The 13737-nt window shown below is 35.9% G+C and overlaps 2 protein-coding genes across 2 annotated transcripts in view; both read left to right on the top strand.

Moving 5' to 3' along the window:
- The window catches only part of PGAP1 (post-GPI attachment to proteins inositol deacylase 1), a 34962-nt gene extending 26818 nt beyond the window's left edge, over positions 1 to 8144 (top strand). The window contains exon 27 of the mRNA XM_085066086.1: positions 240 to 8144. Within this exon, the coding sequence (XP_084922212.1) occupies positions 240 to 378 (139 nt within the window). The 3' untranslated portion in view covers positions 379 to 8144. The remainder of the gene's footprint in view (positions 1 to 239) is intronic.
- A 135-nt stretch (positions 8145 to 8279) lies between these two features.
- C7H2orf66 (chromosome 7 C2orf66 homolog) lies at positions 8280 to 13456 on the top strand. The gene is made up of 4 exons (XM_085066089.1): positions 8280 to 10368; positions 10883 to 11025; positions 11910 to 12110; positions 13149 to 13456. The coding sequence occupies exons 2-3, from the start codon at positions 10903 to 10905 to the stop codon at positions 12090 to 12092; spliced, it is 306 nt and encodes a 101-aa protein (XP_084922215.1). The 5' UTR covers positions 8280 to 10368; positions 10883 to 10902; the 3' UTR covers positions 12093 to 12110; positions 13149 to 13456.
- Positions 13457 to 13737: the final 281 nt, after the last annotated feature.

Raw genomic sequence — 13737 nt, 5'->3', positions numbered from 1 at the left:
ACAGAGAAAAAAAAGTCTAAATTAATATAAGAATATTTAAAATGAAATTTTACTATCCTTTTTGAATAATTTCTCTTGCTTGTGCATCAATTCCCCATTAGACCTAGTTGTTCAGTTTTAAAAATTAACAGAGCCTTGAAATACAAATTATTTTGCAAAGGAAAATGAAATATGGTTTTTGCATACTTTGTGCATGTATGGCTACAAAATGGTGATTTTTTTTCTTTGCATTCTTACAGTAAACTGTTGAAGATTGCAGCCAAAGTTCCACTCCCTTTGTCTGTTGCAATGCTGGCCTTTGGACGACTGCATTTATACAGAGTCCCACACTTTGTAACCTTTTCTCTTCTTCTACATGTGCTGTGCTGTATTGTGTAATGTTCATTCTCTATAGGACATATATAGGACAATGCACCCTAGCAACTTAATACTGGAGATGGGAAAAATTGCAACACAGAAATGCCTAAATTAATATGATCAGTAGTTTACATTATGTAGGAAAGAGGAGAGAACTGTGAATATTTTACAAAAAATTCATGGTTTTATTCATGTTGCTTAGAAAACTTTTCCTGGTGTTTATTTCATGTCTCTGAAAATAGAGTGATTTAACTGTGTATAAGCACATAACTCATATCAGTGCAACATCTCAATACTCTGCCTTGTAGACACTTTGGTATTTCACTATACTGCTTTGTTAAAACAGACCTTTTTTACTCACTGTGCCACGCAGTGTCTGTGTTCTGAACTTGCATCTCTTGCAGGTCTAAAGTATGCTGGTTAAAACTCAATACATTTCAAGCACACTGTGACTATCACAAAAACCACACAGCCAAGTATACTTTTAATTCTTTTATGTTACATTCAAAAGCTGCCAGATTTGTGTCTAGACAAACTAGAATGTATTGCTTATATAGAACTGTTATTTCTATCAAATCATTTGTTCAATCAGTGTGAGTTGAACATTTGTGAGATTATTGCAAGTCTTACACATTTTACTTTTTGTGAGAGTGAGAAAACAACAGTATTCTATATAGCTTTCTATTCAGGAAGGATACCAGCAGATTCATAAATGATTTGCTGTAATGTTGTTTTAAAACATTGTCAGTTTTCTCTGGAACTTTGCAATTAATCCTTGGACTTTGTCCATATGTAGAAGCTAGCAAACGTTGGGATATGGTGTGAGTTAATAGTGCAGTTGCTGTACTCCACAGTTGCTAAGTAGACAAGGCAGGCTTTTTTCCTACTGCAAACAGAGAATCAACCATCTCCTAATAAATGTCAATACATAAAATGAATATGGAATAGTTACAACCCTGCAAAGTCCTGTCCTGCCATACAGCGCTAACTTCTGCATGTGGGCAAACTCAGTAATAGTGGGAAATACTGACCGTAATTACTAGCTCTGTATAAACTGTTATCTTAGTGCCTAGATGCTACAGTGACTGCCATTTATAATAAAGCCTAAAATAGCTATGTGTGAGGAATCCTGTCCCCTGGGCATGTGTTTTGCCAACAGAAGAAATCTCAGCACTCCTTAGGTTTAAATGACGTGTTGATTCTGTGTAGAGATGAGCCTTCTACTTGCTTCTGTGTTAGCTGTCTCTGCTGTGTCTGAGATACCTGTTAGCTTCATATGGAAATACTAGACCAGCTCAATCATCTTATAGGAATACCAAGAGGAAATCTGCTGCTCACAGTCAATCAAGTATATTCTTGGTACAGTAGTACAGCCAGCCTGACCCATTAATTTCATCATATCCTAATAATCTTGCCTAAAGTGCCTCAGTTATTTCTAATGTGTTGTTAGGGTCAATTCCTTTGAGCTGGCTGGAAAGACTCAATTCACACAGTGACTTTCCAAAATGAAGGACAAACATGAAAAAAGTCACACATCAAAAGTGTGTTTTGTTTGCTTATGTCCAAGTCAGCAATTCAAGTTATTAGTAAGTCATTAAAACTGCTGTAACTGAGTTAGGGTATTGTAGTTAGCCAAACCACTGTCACTGTTATCAATAATCTATGTGCTGGTATTCAAGTCTTTACCTTAAAAAAGGTTAGATTATATGTAGTGTTTGTAAATCAGAAAAGTTATTTAAATAGGTTATATAGTGATATTTTCTAATCAAATGTATGCTACAGTATATGTATATAAGATAATTTGTGTGACTCAATATACTTGTAGCTAAATCCACCAGTTGATTTAACTAAAAATTGCTGTTCAGACATAGAATAATAGAGTTGTTGTACTTGCAAGTGGCTGTGAATGAAAGATGGTGGCAGAACTGCATTAGGGCTGGTAAAGGGCTGTGAAATGTGCAGGGTGTGATTTCTATGAAAGATAATTTTCCTTGACCTTCATGGTCCTTTTGGCTTACTACTCCATGATATTTATGATTTTGTTTTGCCATTTTAGCAAGCTCTTTATGCATGAATCCATTTGTTGGAACTGTTGATGGAAAATCATAAGCAGAATAAGGAAAGAAAACAGGCTTCATATGTAGTAGCTTTGATAGCTTTCAAAATATACCATAAAGTGAAACCTGCTGAATTATAGCAGCATAGGATAACACCAATTTTCTTTTTTCATTTAATGATTAATTTTTAAAGCTGGAGTTCTACTGATAGTTGTTAGCACTCTTCATAAAATGAGTTCCAGAATCTTGTGAAAATCCTGCCTGATTTTCAAGTTGGAGGTAGGAATAGGTGTAATCCTGATGACAAGATGTAATCAGATGACAAGAGTTTTTCACATCTCCCTCAATACTCTCTTTTCCCAGAGATGGTTTATCTTTGCCAGCAAAAGGAGGAGAAGTTTCATTCCTATTTTGAATTTAAATGCATTGTGTGCCATTTGATAGATTTAAACTGTTGTCAGAGATGTGCATTTGGATTGTGCAGTGATCGTGGACTGGACACCTTGAGCTGTTTGGCAGATTAGGAGTCTAATCCCAATTAGATTTGCCATGGATGGTAATAGGATTAGAAGAAGTCTTAGAATTTATCCCATTCTAAGAGAGGATGAATTACCCTACTTGCCATTCTGAAAATGACTAGATTTTGTAATAGTCTGAAATTATTTTTCAGCTAAAATACGATTGCTGTTACTTTTGGACAAGAAGCTTATGTTAGGTGAATCTGTAGTTCTGCCACTGCTCACAGTTATCATTTCATCAGAAACATAGGGTAACCCAATATATACACTTTTAATTGCATATATAAGGAGATGTAAATATTACTGAAATATCCTTTATTATGACTAGGCTGCATTTATAAAACAGCTTTTGGCAAATACATTATAATATCTCTTATTACCTTTAATTAAGTTAAAATTCCAGTTTATTCTTCAAATTATAGATTATCTAGACAGTGTGGGAGGAGATCAAGGCAAAAATTGGAAGGGCTTAGACCTCATTATGCATTTAAAATAAGAACTATTTATGTGGATCTAGTATAATATTTTTTATAAGCTATCAGAAATAGAATGAGAAAACAGGGTAAAAACTTAAAATACCAAATGCTACTAACTTTTGGTACAGCAGAGTTTTTCTTTGGCAGGGAGAGATCTAATGAGAAGCTTTTAGTGATATCTTCATACACTGATATTAGTCTTGAAGTCTATAATCTTTTCTGGTTGATGCCATCAAAAGTGTTCCTCACTGTCTTACCATGCTGCAATCACAGTGTACCTACACCTGGAGCTAACAGTTCATAAAAGGTCTCTATGTGTCTGATAAGGAAAAACTCACCTCTTCACTGCAATTACCGAATGTACCTTGGAACTGAGTGAATTCGTGTTGTCCAAAGGTGATCTTTTTAGTTTTGATTTGAAAGTTGGTTGCAGTGGGTCACATTTCAGCATCCTGTTGAAAGGAGATTGTTTTTTAGGGTTTTGCTTGGAGGTTTCTTTCGAATGTTTTATTTCCAAGATGTATGTTTTATTTCCAAGAAACTTGCAGTAACTGGAATTTAAGTTAGTATTATTTCTATCACTTGGATCTCTGTCCTGATTTTGGTTTTGAGTGAGCTAATTCATGTAGCAATTCATTCCTTAATATTAATTTACTACATTTTAAAACAAGTAGATGAATAGTGATAAAACCCTAAACAGTGCAGTAATAATACATTGTAGAAGGCATAGAGACTGCTGGTATGTGTAAGTGAATTTGTCATCTATAACCTAATTGGGCTAACATTAAAGGCAGTGATTAATAAAATAAAATGTATTGACACTTGCCCCCAAAAGCATTGGATATGTCAGTGTTTTATATGACACCTCATTTTCCATGTGTTTGCCAATAACAAGTGATGAACTCCTCACTGGACTCTTTTCTGAAATCTGATACATCTGCTTCTGAGCTTTGACAGCACAGAATAAAGTCAATTATGTGCCCATGAATAAATGTAAACATTTGGGAAGCCTTCATTTGAATCAAGTTTATTTCAATACAGGGTCGAGTGTGATTAGACTTCTGTTGTATTTATACTGAGGTAAAATAAGCCATTTAGTACTCTGAGCTATGAAAATGTTTTCGGAAGTGGTTATAGAATCTGTACATAATTGTGCTGCTGTTCTAAGTCACTCAGCTACTAGAAAATTGTTAGTTCTAAAATAGACTAAATTCTTAATGCTTATTTTCCTTTTAATGATGAATGTTTCTCACTTAATTTACATCTGTGACTTCTTGTATTTCTTTTTTTCTGGGGGATAATCAATCTAGCTTTTGTAAGCATTTAGCACTGTACTGTAAAATATAAAATTTTCATCACTGTTCCTGTAGAGGAAACATACTTTTGTCACCAAAGCTACATGCTGCTGTTGTATAGCCTCTAGCAAATGTGTGACAATGAAGGACAATTCAAAACTAATTAATTTTTTATTTTAAAGTACAATTTCTACCTTTTTTTTTAGAGCCCGGACTTTAAGCTAGAATACATAGAATCCATAAAGTCTTCAAAAATTTGAATACCTTTTACTTTCCTATGTATATTCTTACTGGTGGAAGAATGTGTTCAAAGCTTATAATCAGCTCATCTATCTGCAAACTTAAGTAAAAAGTATACACTTTGTCTTACTAATAGACAGTACTGCTTTTAAAAATTAATTTTAAGCATTTAAAGAGAAGATTCCATAGCTCTTAAGCAAATTGGCCCAGCCCTCAATTTTTCAGGTGTCTAAGCACATAACCGCCTCAAATATGTGCTTTTTGCCTTGTAGGATAAAAGACTGAGCTGTGATATTTGACTTTAATTTAGCTTAAGGTTTAAGGTTTGTTTCTGCCTTCTTAAATGCAGACAGATTTTGCTACTGATGCTGTCAAAACCAAGCCTTGTAAGCACGGCCTCTTTACAGTTATTCTGTAGGAATGTGTGGTATCAGAGCTGAGATTGTGTCTCTAAAAACCAGGAGTGGTTAACATTGCAATACTTGTTATTTGTGGCACATCATTCCAGGTCCTCCTTCCACACGCAATTATCTTTGGTTTGCAGTGTCCTTGCCCTGTAGTGCCAAGCTGGATGCTCCCAGAACAGTGGGCACTGTGGCTGACCTGCTGAGAAGTGCAGCAGCTGTGTCCTGTAGAATTGTTCTATTGAAGTGTTGCCTGTTTGGTGAAATACCAGCTGAGACTATTTTCCTCCTCCAACTTAAATAATTTCAGGGTATATCTCTTTAAGTATCAAATGTGCAATTGTGTTGATGTTTAGTTTTACAAAAGGCTAAATGCACTATTTTGGGATCAATTCAGGCTTCAGTATTTTCCACCTACTTCACTTGGAGTTTGAAAACAGGATTTGAGACTGCAGCACCTGACAACTGAATATTTTACAGAAGTCTACAGGTAGTAGACAGGACGCTTATAATTAGAGTGCCAGACCAAAACTGAAATGTGAAATTCCTCACTGTGACTTTAAACTTGTAGCTTTCTAGAGAAAAAAAATATGTACTGTGCCTTAAACCAGTAAATGAAAACACTCTAACTGTAGCCTGTGGACTTCCATAGCCTTATATTTGATTTTTGAAGTTGACCAAAAATATTTGTGTGGATCATACTGAAACTTGATTTGGTGGAAAGGCTTTAAAAATTATTTTTGACCCATTTTACGCTTAAAGGAATGGAGATTTATGACAAGTACAGCATATTTTTTGTTTGGAATCACACCAACCAAAGTCAGAAAGTTTTAGCTGACCTGAATTTTTTAAGACTTTCTGTTGTGACCAAAAGAAAAGGAAGGAAAACTAGTCACAGATATTTGTCTCAACCTTGAAGTCTGTATGTCAAATTATTTTTAAACATTTTGATCTTTAGTCCCAATAATAATAATAATAAAAAAATCCTCTTAATTGTAGTTTAAGCAAAATACTGTATTTAAGCCATTGAATAGCAAAATCTTTGCCAGTGTGAGAAGAAAACTAGACAGGGATGGGGTTGATTGTTTGTGTTAAGGCTTCAGAAGTCTTGAACACTTAATTTCACTTTTTAGGAAGAATATTCATGTGTAAATCCCTGAAAATTCACAGGTAAATTCTCTTTCTTGGGGGAAAAATTAATACGTTGTTCTTCATAATTCGTTAAAGAAAACTAGAAATACTGAAGATCTTAAAATCTTGTTTTTATATAGTAGAAGGATTTCTTATGTATAATTTTTAATACAAAGAGCTCAGGAAAAGCCACTGCTGGCTTTCCTTATTTGTATCGAGAGGATTCTTTATGTGTTTTGAACAAACCCCCACAAATTCTGACTTCCCCACCCTCCCATATTAGTACCACATAGCATTGAATCTTGGAAAGTGATACCATCTCAGAGCTTATTGTTGTACTGTGGGTTTTAGAACATGCACACAAAATGACTGCATGTCAGCTGGTCACAGAACTTGTTTGAAGCAATACAGAGCAAAGTTATTAACTTCTTTTATTCAGCACTAACTTGAGTCTGGGTGCCACAATGCTGCTGATGCTGTGGCACAACACAGAACATGCAATTTTTGTGTCTTCCCTGCTGCTTCCTTCAGTGTGCTGGCTTAGGACTTTTACTCATTCCAGTCACATAACTTTTTATTTTGTGGTGATGTTTCAGCAATCCTAGCCATTGGTGATTTTGTAGGCACTGGAATACTATAGTATTGAAACCATTGATAAGGTAGAACTACCTTTAAGGTTTTTATGTAAAATGATTACTCGAGAAAAACTCTGTAACTTGATTCCCCACTTACCTTTCAATTGTTTTTGCAAGCACAAAGACAGAATTCTGGCCAAAATACCTGGTTTGGGTGATTAGTGGGGAGGCAAGGATTGGTTGGTTGTAAAAGGACTTAAAAGTTTGAAGGAAACATATGTAATTTTTGGAAAAATCTATTGCTTCTCAAGCAATCTGTCTTACATGTTTTTATCTCTTCCTCTGTTTTCAGTTCTTACCATAAATCTGATGTTGTTCATGGAACTAACTCTTAATAATTACAGGTTTTTAGTGATGTTGACAGGGTCTTATCTATAAATGTGTGAATAATGTTATAGCAAATTACTGTGCATACTAAAATGTTTATAACTAAGTTCTTACAGATCATACCATGTATCATAAGCTTTGGCAAAGTCCTTGTCTTGTGAGGTGCTGAGAAAACCCTGGAGAAGAGGTATCTTCAGATAATGTTGGAATTGCTGAAAGATGAAATCTCATAATCTTTAAAAACTCTGCATTTAGATACTGGTACTTTTTTGTAGTAGTTGAGGGCAGCTTGACTGGGAGCTACTCTAGAATGTTCATATTTTGTTTGGTGGTTTCCCTGTCTGCAATGTGTACTTCAATTTTTTTTTAATTGTCTTTTTTTTTTAACCTAAGTGAGCATGACTTAGAGTACATTGTATAGCATATCCTCTACTAAATAAACACTTCTGTATATTTTTGTATGGTATCCCAACATGCTTGCATTGGTACAAATGGTTGTAATTCACAAAAAGTGCCACTTACCAGTCCTGCTCTGTGGAGTGTTGTGTCCCATGTACTGCTGTTGTACAAACACGCTGATGAGTGTTGTGATGAACGTTTGCCTTTAGTCTGGGCTCAGGTACTCTTGTAGAGCAGTTTGGTGCTTTTCCTTCTCACTTGTAATACTTGGGATTCTAAGCAGAAAATAAAAGTAGTAAACAAAAGCCTTGTGGTTGGAGCAGTTCTTTAACAGATGCTTCCCTCACATCTCAAGTAGAATGCCATAAAGATCTTACCAGATGAAGCTTGACTCAGTATCTTAGCTCCAAAGCCTTAGGCTTCATGAATGGGAAATGCAATAAAATTCAAAGTGTTTGGTGAATCATACAGTTAATACAGAGCATCATATGTATAAAACTTGTTCTCAGCTAAACTAATATATTTAAAATTTTTACCTTTTAGAGGTGAATTGCATGGAACTGAGCAAGCCATGCTATGAGCATTTTCATCTTCAGGGCAATTTAATTCCAAGACACATGAATATTACTTACTGTGCCATAAAGATTATATAATTAGTGTAGACACTTTGAAAATATTTGATTTACAGGAGATGTTTATCAAGAAAACCTGATACTTAAATTTGATTGCATTAAAAAGTTAGCACACTGATGTCTGGCTTTGACAGCATTTGTTAAACTTAGCTACTGTTCTCAGAGAAGGATGCAATTTTATTCAATCACTGTAAGCATACTAATAGTGTTTCAATATGAATGTGTTCTGCTTATATTTGACTTTCTTTGAAGGGAAGAATTGAAATTGTTAAAGACCAACCCTCACATTAAAATGAGCCCTAGGTCTAAACAGACTCTTAGCTCCAACAGTTTCTCAAGAATTTTAGCTCAGGAAGCAACAGTACAAGTGTGTAATTTTTTTTTTTTAGACAGCTCACAGAAAATATATGCTAATTGAATCTCTTGCATATCTGCATATTTCACTAGTCACCAAAATTGCCTGAGTTCCTCCAGTAATAAAGCTTATTTCATATTTGCTGATGACTTTGGTACGTTTTACTGGCTGAATATACTGCCTATCCCCCAGTTCTTTGTAAAGAAATCAAAGAAATAATTATTATGGGGGGAAAAAAGAGGTGGAAGAAAATTGCTAGCTCTTCTGGTTTGGTTTTTTTTCCCTCCTCTTTCCAAAACTATATAAGGAAATAAAATCTAATCCCAAACTGTAAATCATGCCTTTTCCCCTTTCTGTCATTTTCTCTATGGGAGCATATTTCTATTTCTGGCTCAAGTAAGTATCTTCCTAGAAGATCAACAAAGACAGTTCCCTTATGTTGGGGCCTGCCATTTTTACAAGTTATTCTGTTGCTGCTGCTCTGTTCTTGATGAGCCCACTATCTGGAAGCTGAGTGTTATGAAACATAATTGATGGGGCTTGATGGATTTTTTTTTTTTGTGTGTGTGTGTATGATTTATTTTTTTTTAATCCAAGTCTGCAGAATAATAAGCTGGATAAAATGTCTTAAATTTTTATATGCTACTGCAGTCATGAAAATAACACTGCTAGGATTTTGTTTACTATGTCGCTAATGATGTTTGGATGTCCAAAACTTCGCCTTCCTGGAAGGGTGGCGATAAGTTTTTATTTTGCTATCAAAATTTAAATCAAAGAAAAATGTAATGCCTCTAGTCAGAAATAAACATCTATACTCTGGAGTAAGGGGATGGACAAATATTTTTAATTTTAACTTGTCTATTAATGGATATATTTTATGTGATAGTAAATCATATATCATCCATATAATGGAGAGAAGAGTGCAGTTAAATTATAAACAAAAAAGAGGAGCAGCTTTGATATGAAGAATGCTATGCACTAAGGCCAAGGTAAATTAGCATAGTCCTCCTTGCAGCCTTTGTCTTAGTTTCTAGTCTGACAGGAGGATATTAACTGCTGATAAAATCAAAGTAGAAAAGCAATGCTTCCGTTAAAATGTTATAACAGATTTTGGATATTGAAAAAGACCTTACCTTTCTCTCAAGATAGCCATATCTCATTTGCTTGAAAACCATTAGTCACCATTCTAGAGATATGGCTAATTACTTTTAATTAAAAATAACATTTTGATGCAGCTGTGCTATTTCTACTGGGAATTGTTTTAAACTTATTATATGCCTACCACCAATTTTCTGCAGTACGGCTTAGGAGGAATTTGTGCTGCACTGTTCGATAGCAACAGGTCTTAAGAGTATCAAGGATGAAATTCTCAAGGGTCTTTATGTCATGGATGGAAATGGAATCATTACTGTATTTTTGAACTCCTGCTAACGTCATTGACACCCACCTACAGTCTACTGGAAATATAAGTGCAGGGATCAGGTTGTTCACAGATTACGAGGAGACCAACCAAGAAGGGGCAAGCCAAAGCCAAATTCACTGGTAAGCTCTATTTTTAACAATGTGAAAGGGAGAATTTCTTTTCTCCCCTTGAGTAAAGGTGTGAAATGGTTCTCTAGTTTATTATACCTGGCTGTATTAAATACCATTGTACTTATTAGATGTAGTAAAATTTCATTTAATGCAGTTTTAAAAATTGAGCTTTCTGGATCTTGAGCCATATTTTTGCATTGTCCATTGAGCACACAGAGTTCTGGTGCTGTATTAGCCATTGAAAATGGCTGTATGTAAGAAATGTAAACTTAGGAATGTAACATTTTGTGTTGAGTGTTCTACTAGTCCCTCAGAAGAGAGTCCAGTCTAGGAATAGCTTTGGTATGGGAAACACTTGTTTAGAATAATTTGTTCTTCCAAGTAACTTAGTACTATGAAAACAAAGAGTTGATAGCACATGGATGTAATCTGCAGTAGATTTTCCTTGGATTCACATGATTTATGTGTTCCCAGTGACAGCTTTGTAGGACTTAAGGAGTACATCTGTTTGTCCTTCTTACAGACAGTCTGCTCATCTCCAGCATGTGGAAAGTGCTGCTCCTGGGTCTGTATATAGTATTGGCTGCGAGAGGATTGGCAAAGGGTGCTCCTTTCCAACCAGAAGAAAAATGGAAACCTCTTGACAACCCCAGAAATAGAGACCTGGTAAGGAGATGTTTCAAGAGCAAGGTGACGTTTTATGTGGTTTTTTTGTTTTCCATCAAGACACTTTTTATCTTCTAAATTAAAAGGCAAGAGGGGCCCATTAGATGTAATGTCAGCAACTGTGCACTTTGTATAGTCAATAATCATGTCTCAGTCAAGATGTACCCCTTAACTGAAGAGGCATTCTCAGAGTGCAATAGTGCATAAAACCTCCTTATATTTCCATCCAGCAGCTAGCTTTCATGAAAAAAAATACTTTGATTATACAGCTACTTGTTTTATGAAACAGAAGGGGATTGATTGCTATGTTTCTTTCAAATGTGGGCTCTGATTGCACGTTGTTTCATCTTACGGAAGTACAAATAAGTTTGCATCTGACAGCTAAGAAAATACCACTCAGAGAACATTTGCACGATTTTAAAAAGAATTTGTGAAGGAAAAGAATTGGCTTCCCATAATTTTTCCTCACTATTTTAAGAAGCATTAGTTTCTACTTCCAAGTGATTGTAAGGGGACAGTTCAAATCAATTGCCCACTGTTGCTGACTCTTAAAGAGATGTTTAACAGAAGTGTCCTGTTTGCTCTCAGCAAGGGTTTGGCTGTGCCTTTTTTACAAGGGATGCAGTTATATCACAGCCCCCTCTGATTCAGTAGGGAGCATAAATGAGCAGCAAACTGTTGGTCTTCCAACTTCATCAAAGATGTACAAGCCATGGATGGAGTGGACATGTCTGAATTATACTGCTTAGACTGTATCCATTTACGATCAAACTAGAGGATTTCATCCCACAAAAGAACAAATACTGCATCTAATCTGTGCCAGTAGAAATAATTAATCTCCATTGGTCATGCTCTACTTACTTTCACATCTGCAATATGTTCAGTTTTTCAGAACGCTCCAGGCTTACTTTTCGGGCAGGGGACTTGATCTCAGAAAGTTCCCAGCTACTTTCACTGTGAACAATGAAGGACCAAGGCCTGTCATGTTCTATTCAGATCCTATTGCTTCTGCATTTGCAGATTATGAAGAAAGGAAAAAATCTTTTCTGAATTATTTCAAAGGCTGAAAGATTCTGCTGACGAAGGTAAAAGAGGATGCCTTGTCTCCTAATGTTGTTACATGTAACCAAGAAAAAGATTCTGACTGAAGTATGAAAGCGACTTCTTTCTCAGAATTAATTAAAAATGTAGTACCTTAACCCTTGCCTGAAGTGGGTTTTAAAATTCTTGAGGTAGAGATTTATGAGGTAATTACTACTTAGATAAAATAACTCATGGTGCTTGTGCAGACATATATAGACCATGCTTTTTTGTTTTCTCTTTTTTTCTTCCCTCCTTCATATGGAGGAAAATTCTGAAAATGTACAGATAATAGGGGATGCAAGTTTTATGTAAATAATTGTAAACAGCAAGATTATAAATTGAGATTAATGGTTTCTTGTGATATATGTATTTAAGAAAATTAACGTAGACATAAGTTAACTAACAAAGCATACATTATCTTTTACATTCAAGGTAAATATAGTTTTCTTCTGGTTTACAAATAGTTGAGGATTTTATTAAGATTTAAATCTAAGCATTTGGGGGATTTATTCAGTATCTTAAAATACTTAATTTTTAATCAATATTCATCTTAGGATTTTTGACTCTGTCCTGTTCTCGGCCTCCTTAATCCCTTCTCTCTTTATAATCAAAATTGAAGCTCCATTATTCTTATTATCAGGAACCATAATAAAGATTGTACTCAAATTTTAATACTAAATTATCTTTTTGCTGAGTTTTTATGTCAGGGGCGAAAAAAGCACCACAGAATGTGTATTTCGTGCATGAAAAATGAATGACAAGGTAATTCAGAAGGGATGCTCTACTATAAGTCACAACACCAGTGTGAAAATGACTGGTGATAGTTCTTTGTCCTTGATAATTCAGGATGGTGATTGTAGATCTTTTCAGTGCTCAGAGCTGTTTTGTGGGAACAGAGGTCTGCTGTGCTCAGTTGGGGTGTTCCAGCCAGTGTTTTGCAATGGTTTTGAACACCAGCGTCTTGCTTTGCATCGTACCTTGGTTCAATATGGACAGTTCTGGATTTGCCTCACATATTTGTATTTTTTTGTCCTTTTCAGGTATTAACTTCAGAACTCCATGACAAATGGAAACCTTCACAGCAAAACTTGACTGCTTTGACTTTTTAAATGTTACCTGACAGTTCAAAATTTTCCTCCCTGACACCGTTTCTCCCACTGGAATCTGGTGTCCTGCAGTGATGAGCACACATTCTGTTTACTGACAAACGTGTGCTCCTTGGCTGCTGCAGTTTGTGAGCAGAATTGTGCTTGTAAGTGTGAATAAATGAGGAGTGCAACAGCGTGCTTTTCACTACTGCCAAGTCTCTTTGTTCCGAGCTGGTAAATAAATGTTTCCTTTCCGTTTATTAGAGCGACACGTCTGTCCCAAGGTGTTCTGTGACAATTTTTCAAATCCCCTTTTGCCACAAGACCTTCCTTGGCCCTCTGGCTGCCTGTGCCCCAGCCCAGCCCCGCATCCCCATTCCTCACCTTGCCCCGGTCAGAACTGCACCATCGCCCCGTGTGTGAGTTCCCAAGCCCCTCTCGGGTAGATTTCCGAGGCAACAAAGCCGATCTGCGGTCGCTGCCAGCCCTTCCCTCCCGCCCTGCCCTCAGCGACGGCGAGCGCAGCAGCGCCGCCCGGAAC

The sequence above is a fragment of the Lichenostomus cassidix genome, chromosome 7, assembly GCF_008360975.1.
Source record: "Lichenostomus cassidix isolate B80296 chromosome 7, HeHo_3.0, whole genome shotgun sequence".
Lineage (NCBI taxonomy): Eukaryota > Metazoa > Chordata > Aves > Passeriformes > Meliphagidae > Lichenostomus > Lichenostomus cassidix.
The sequence above is the reverse complement of the archived record's forward strand: the minus strand, read 5'-3'. Positions and strand labels throughout refer to the sequence as shown.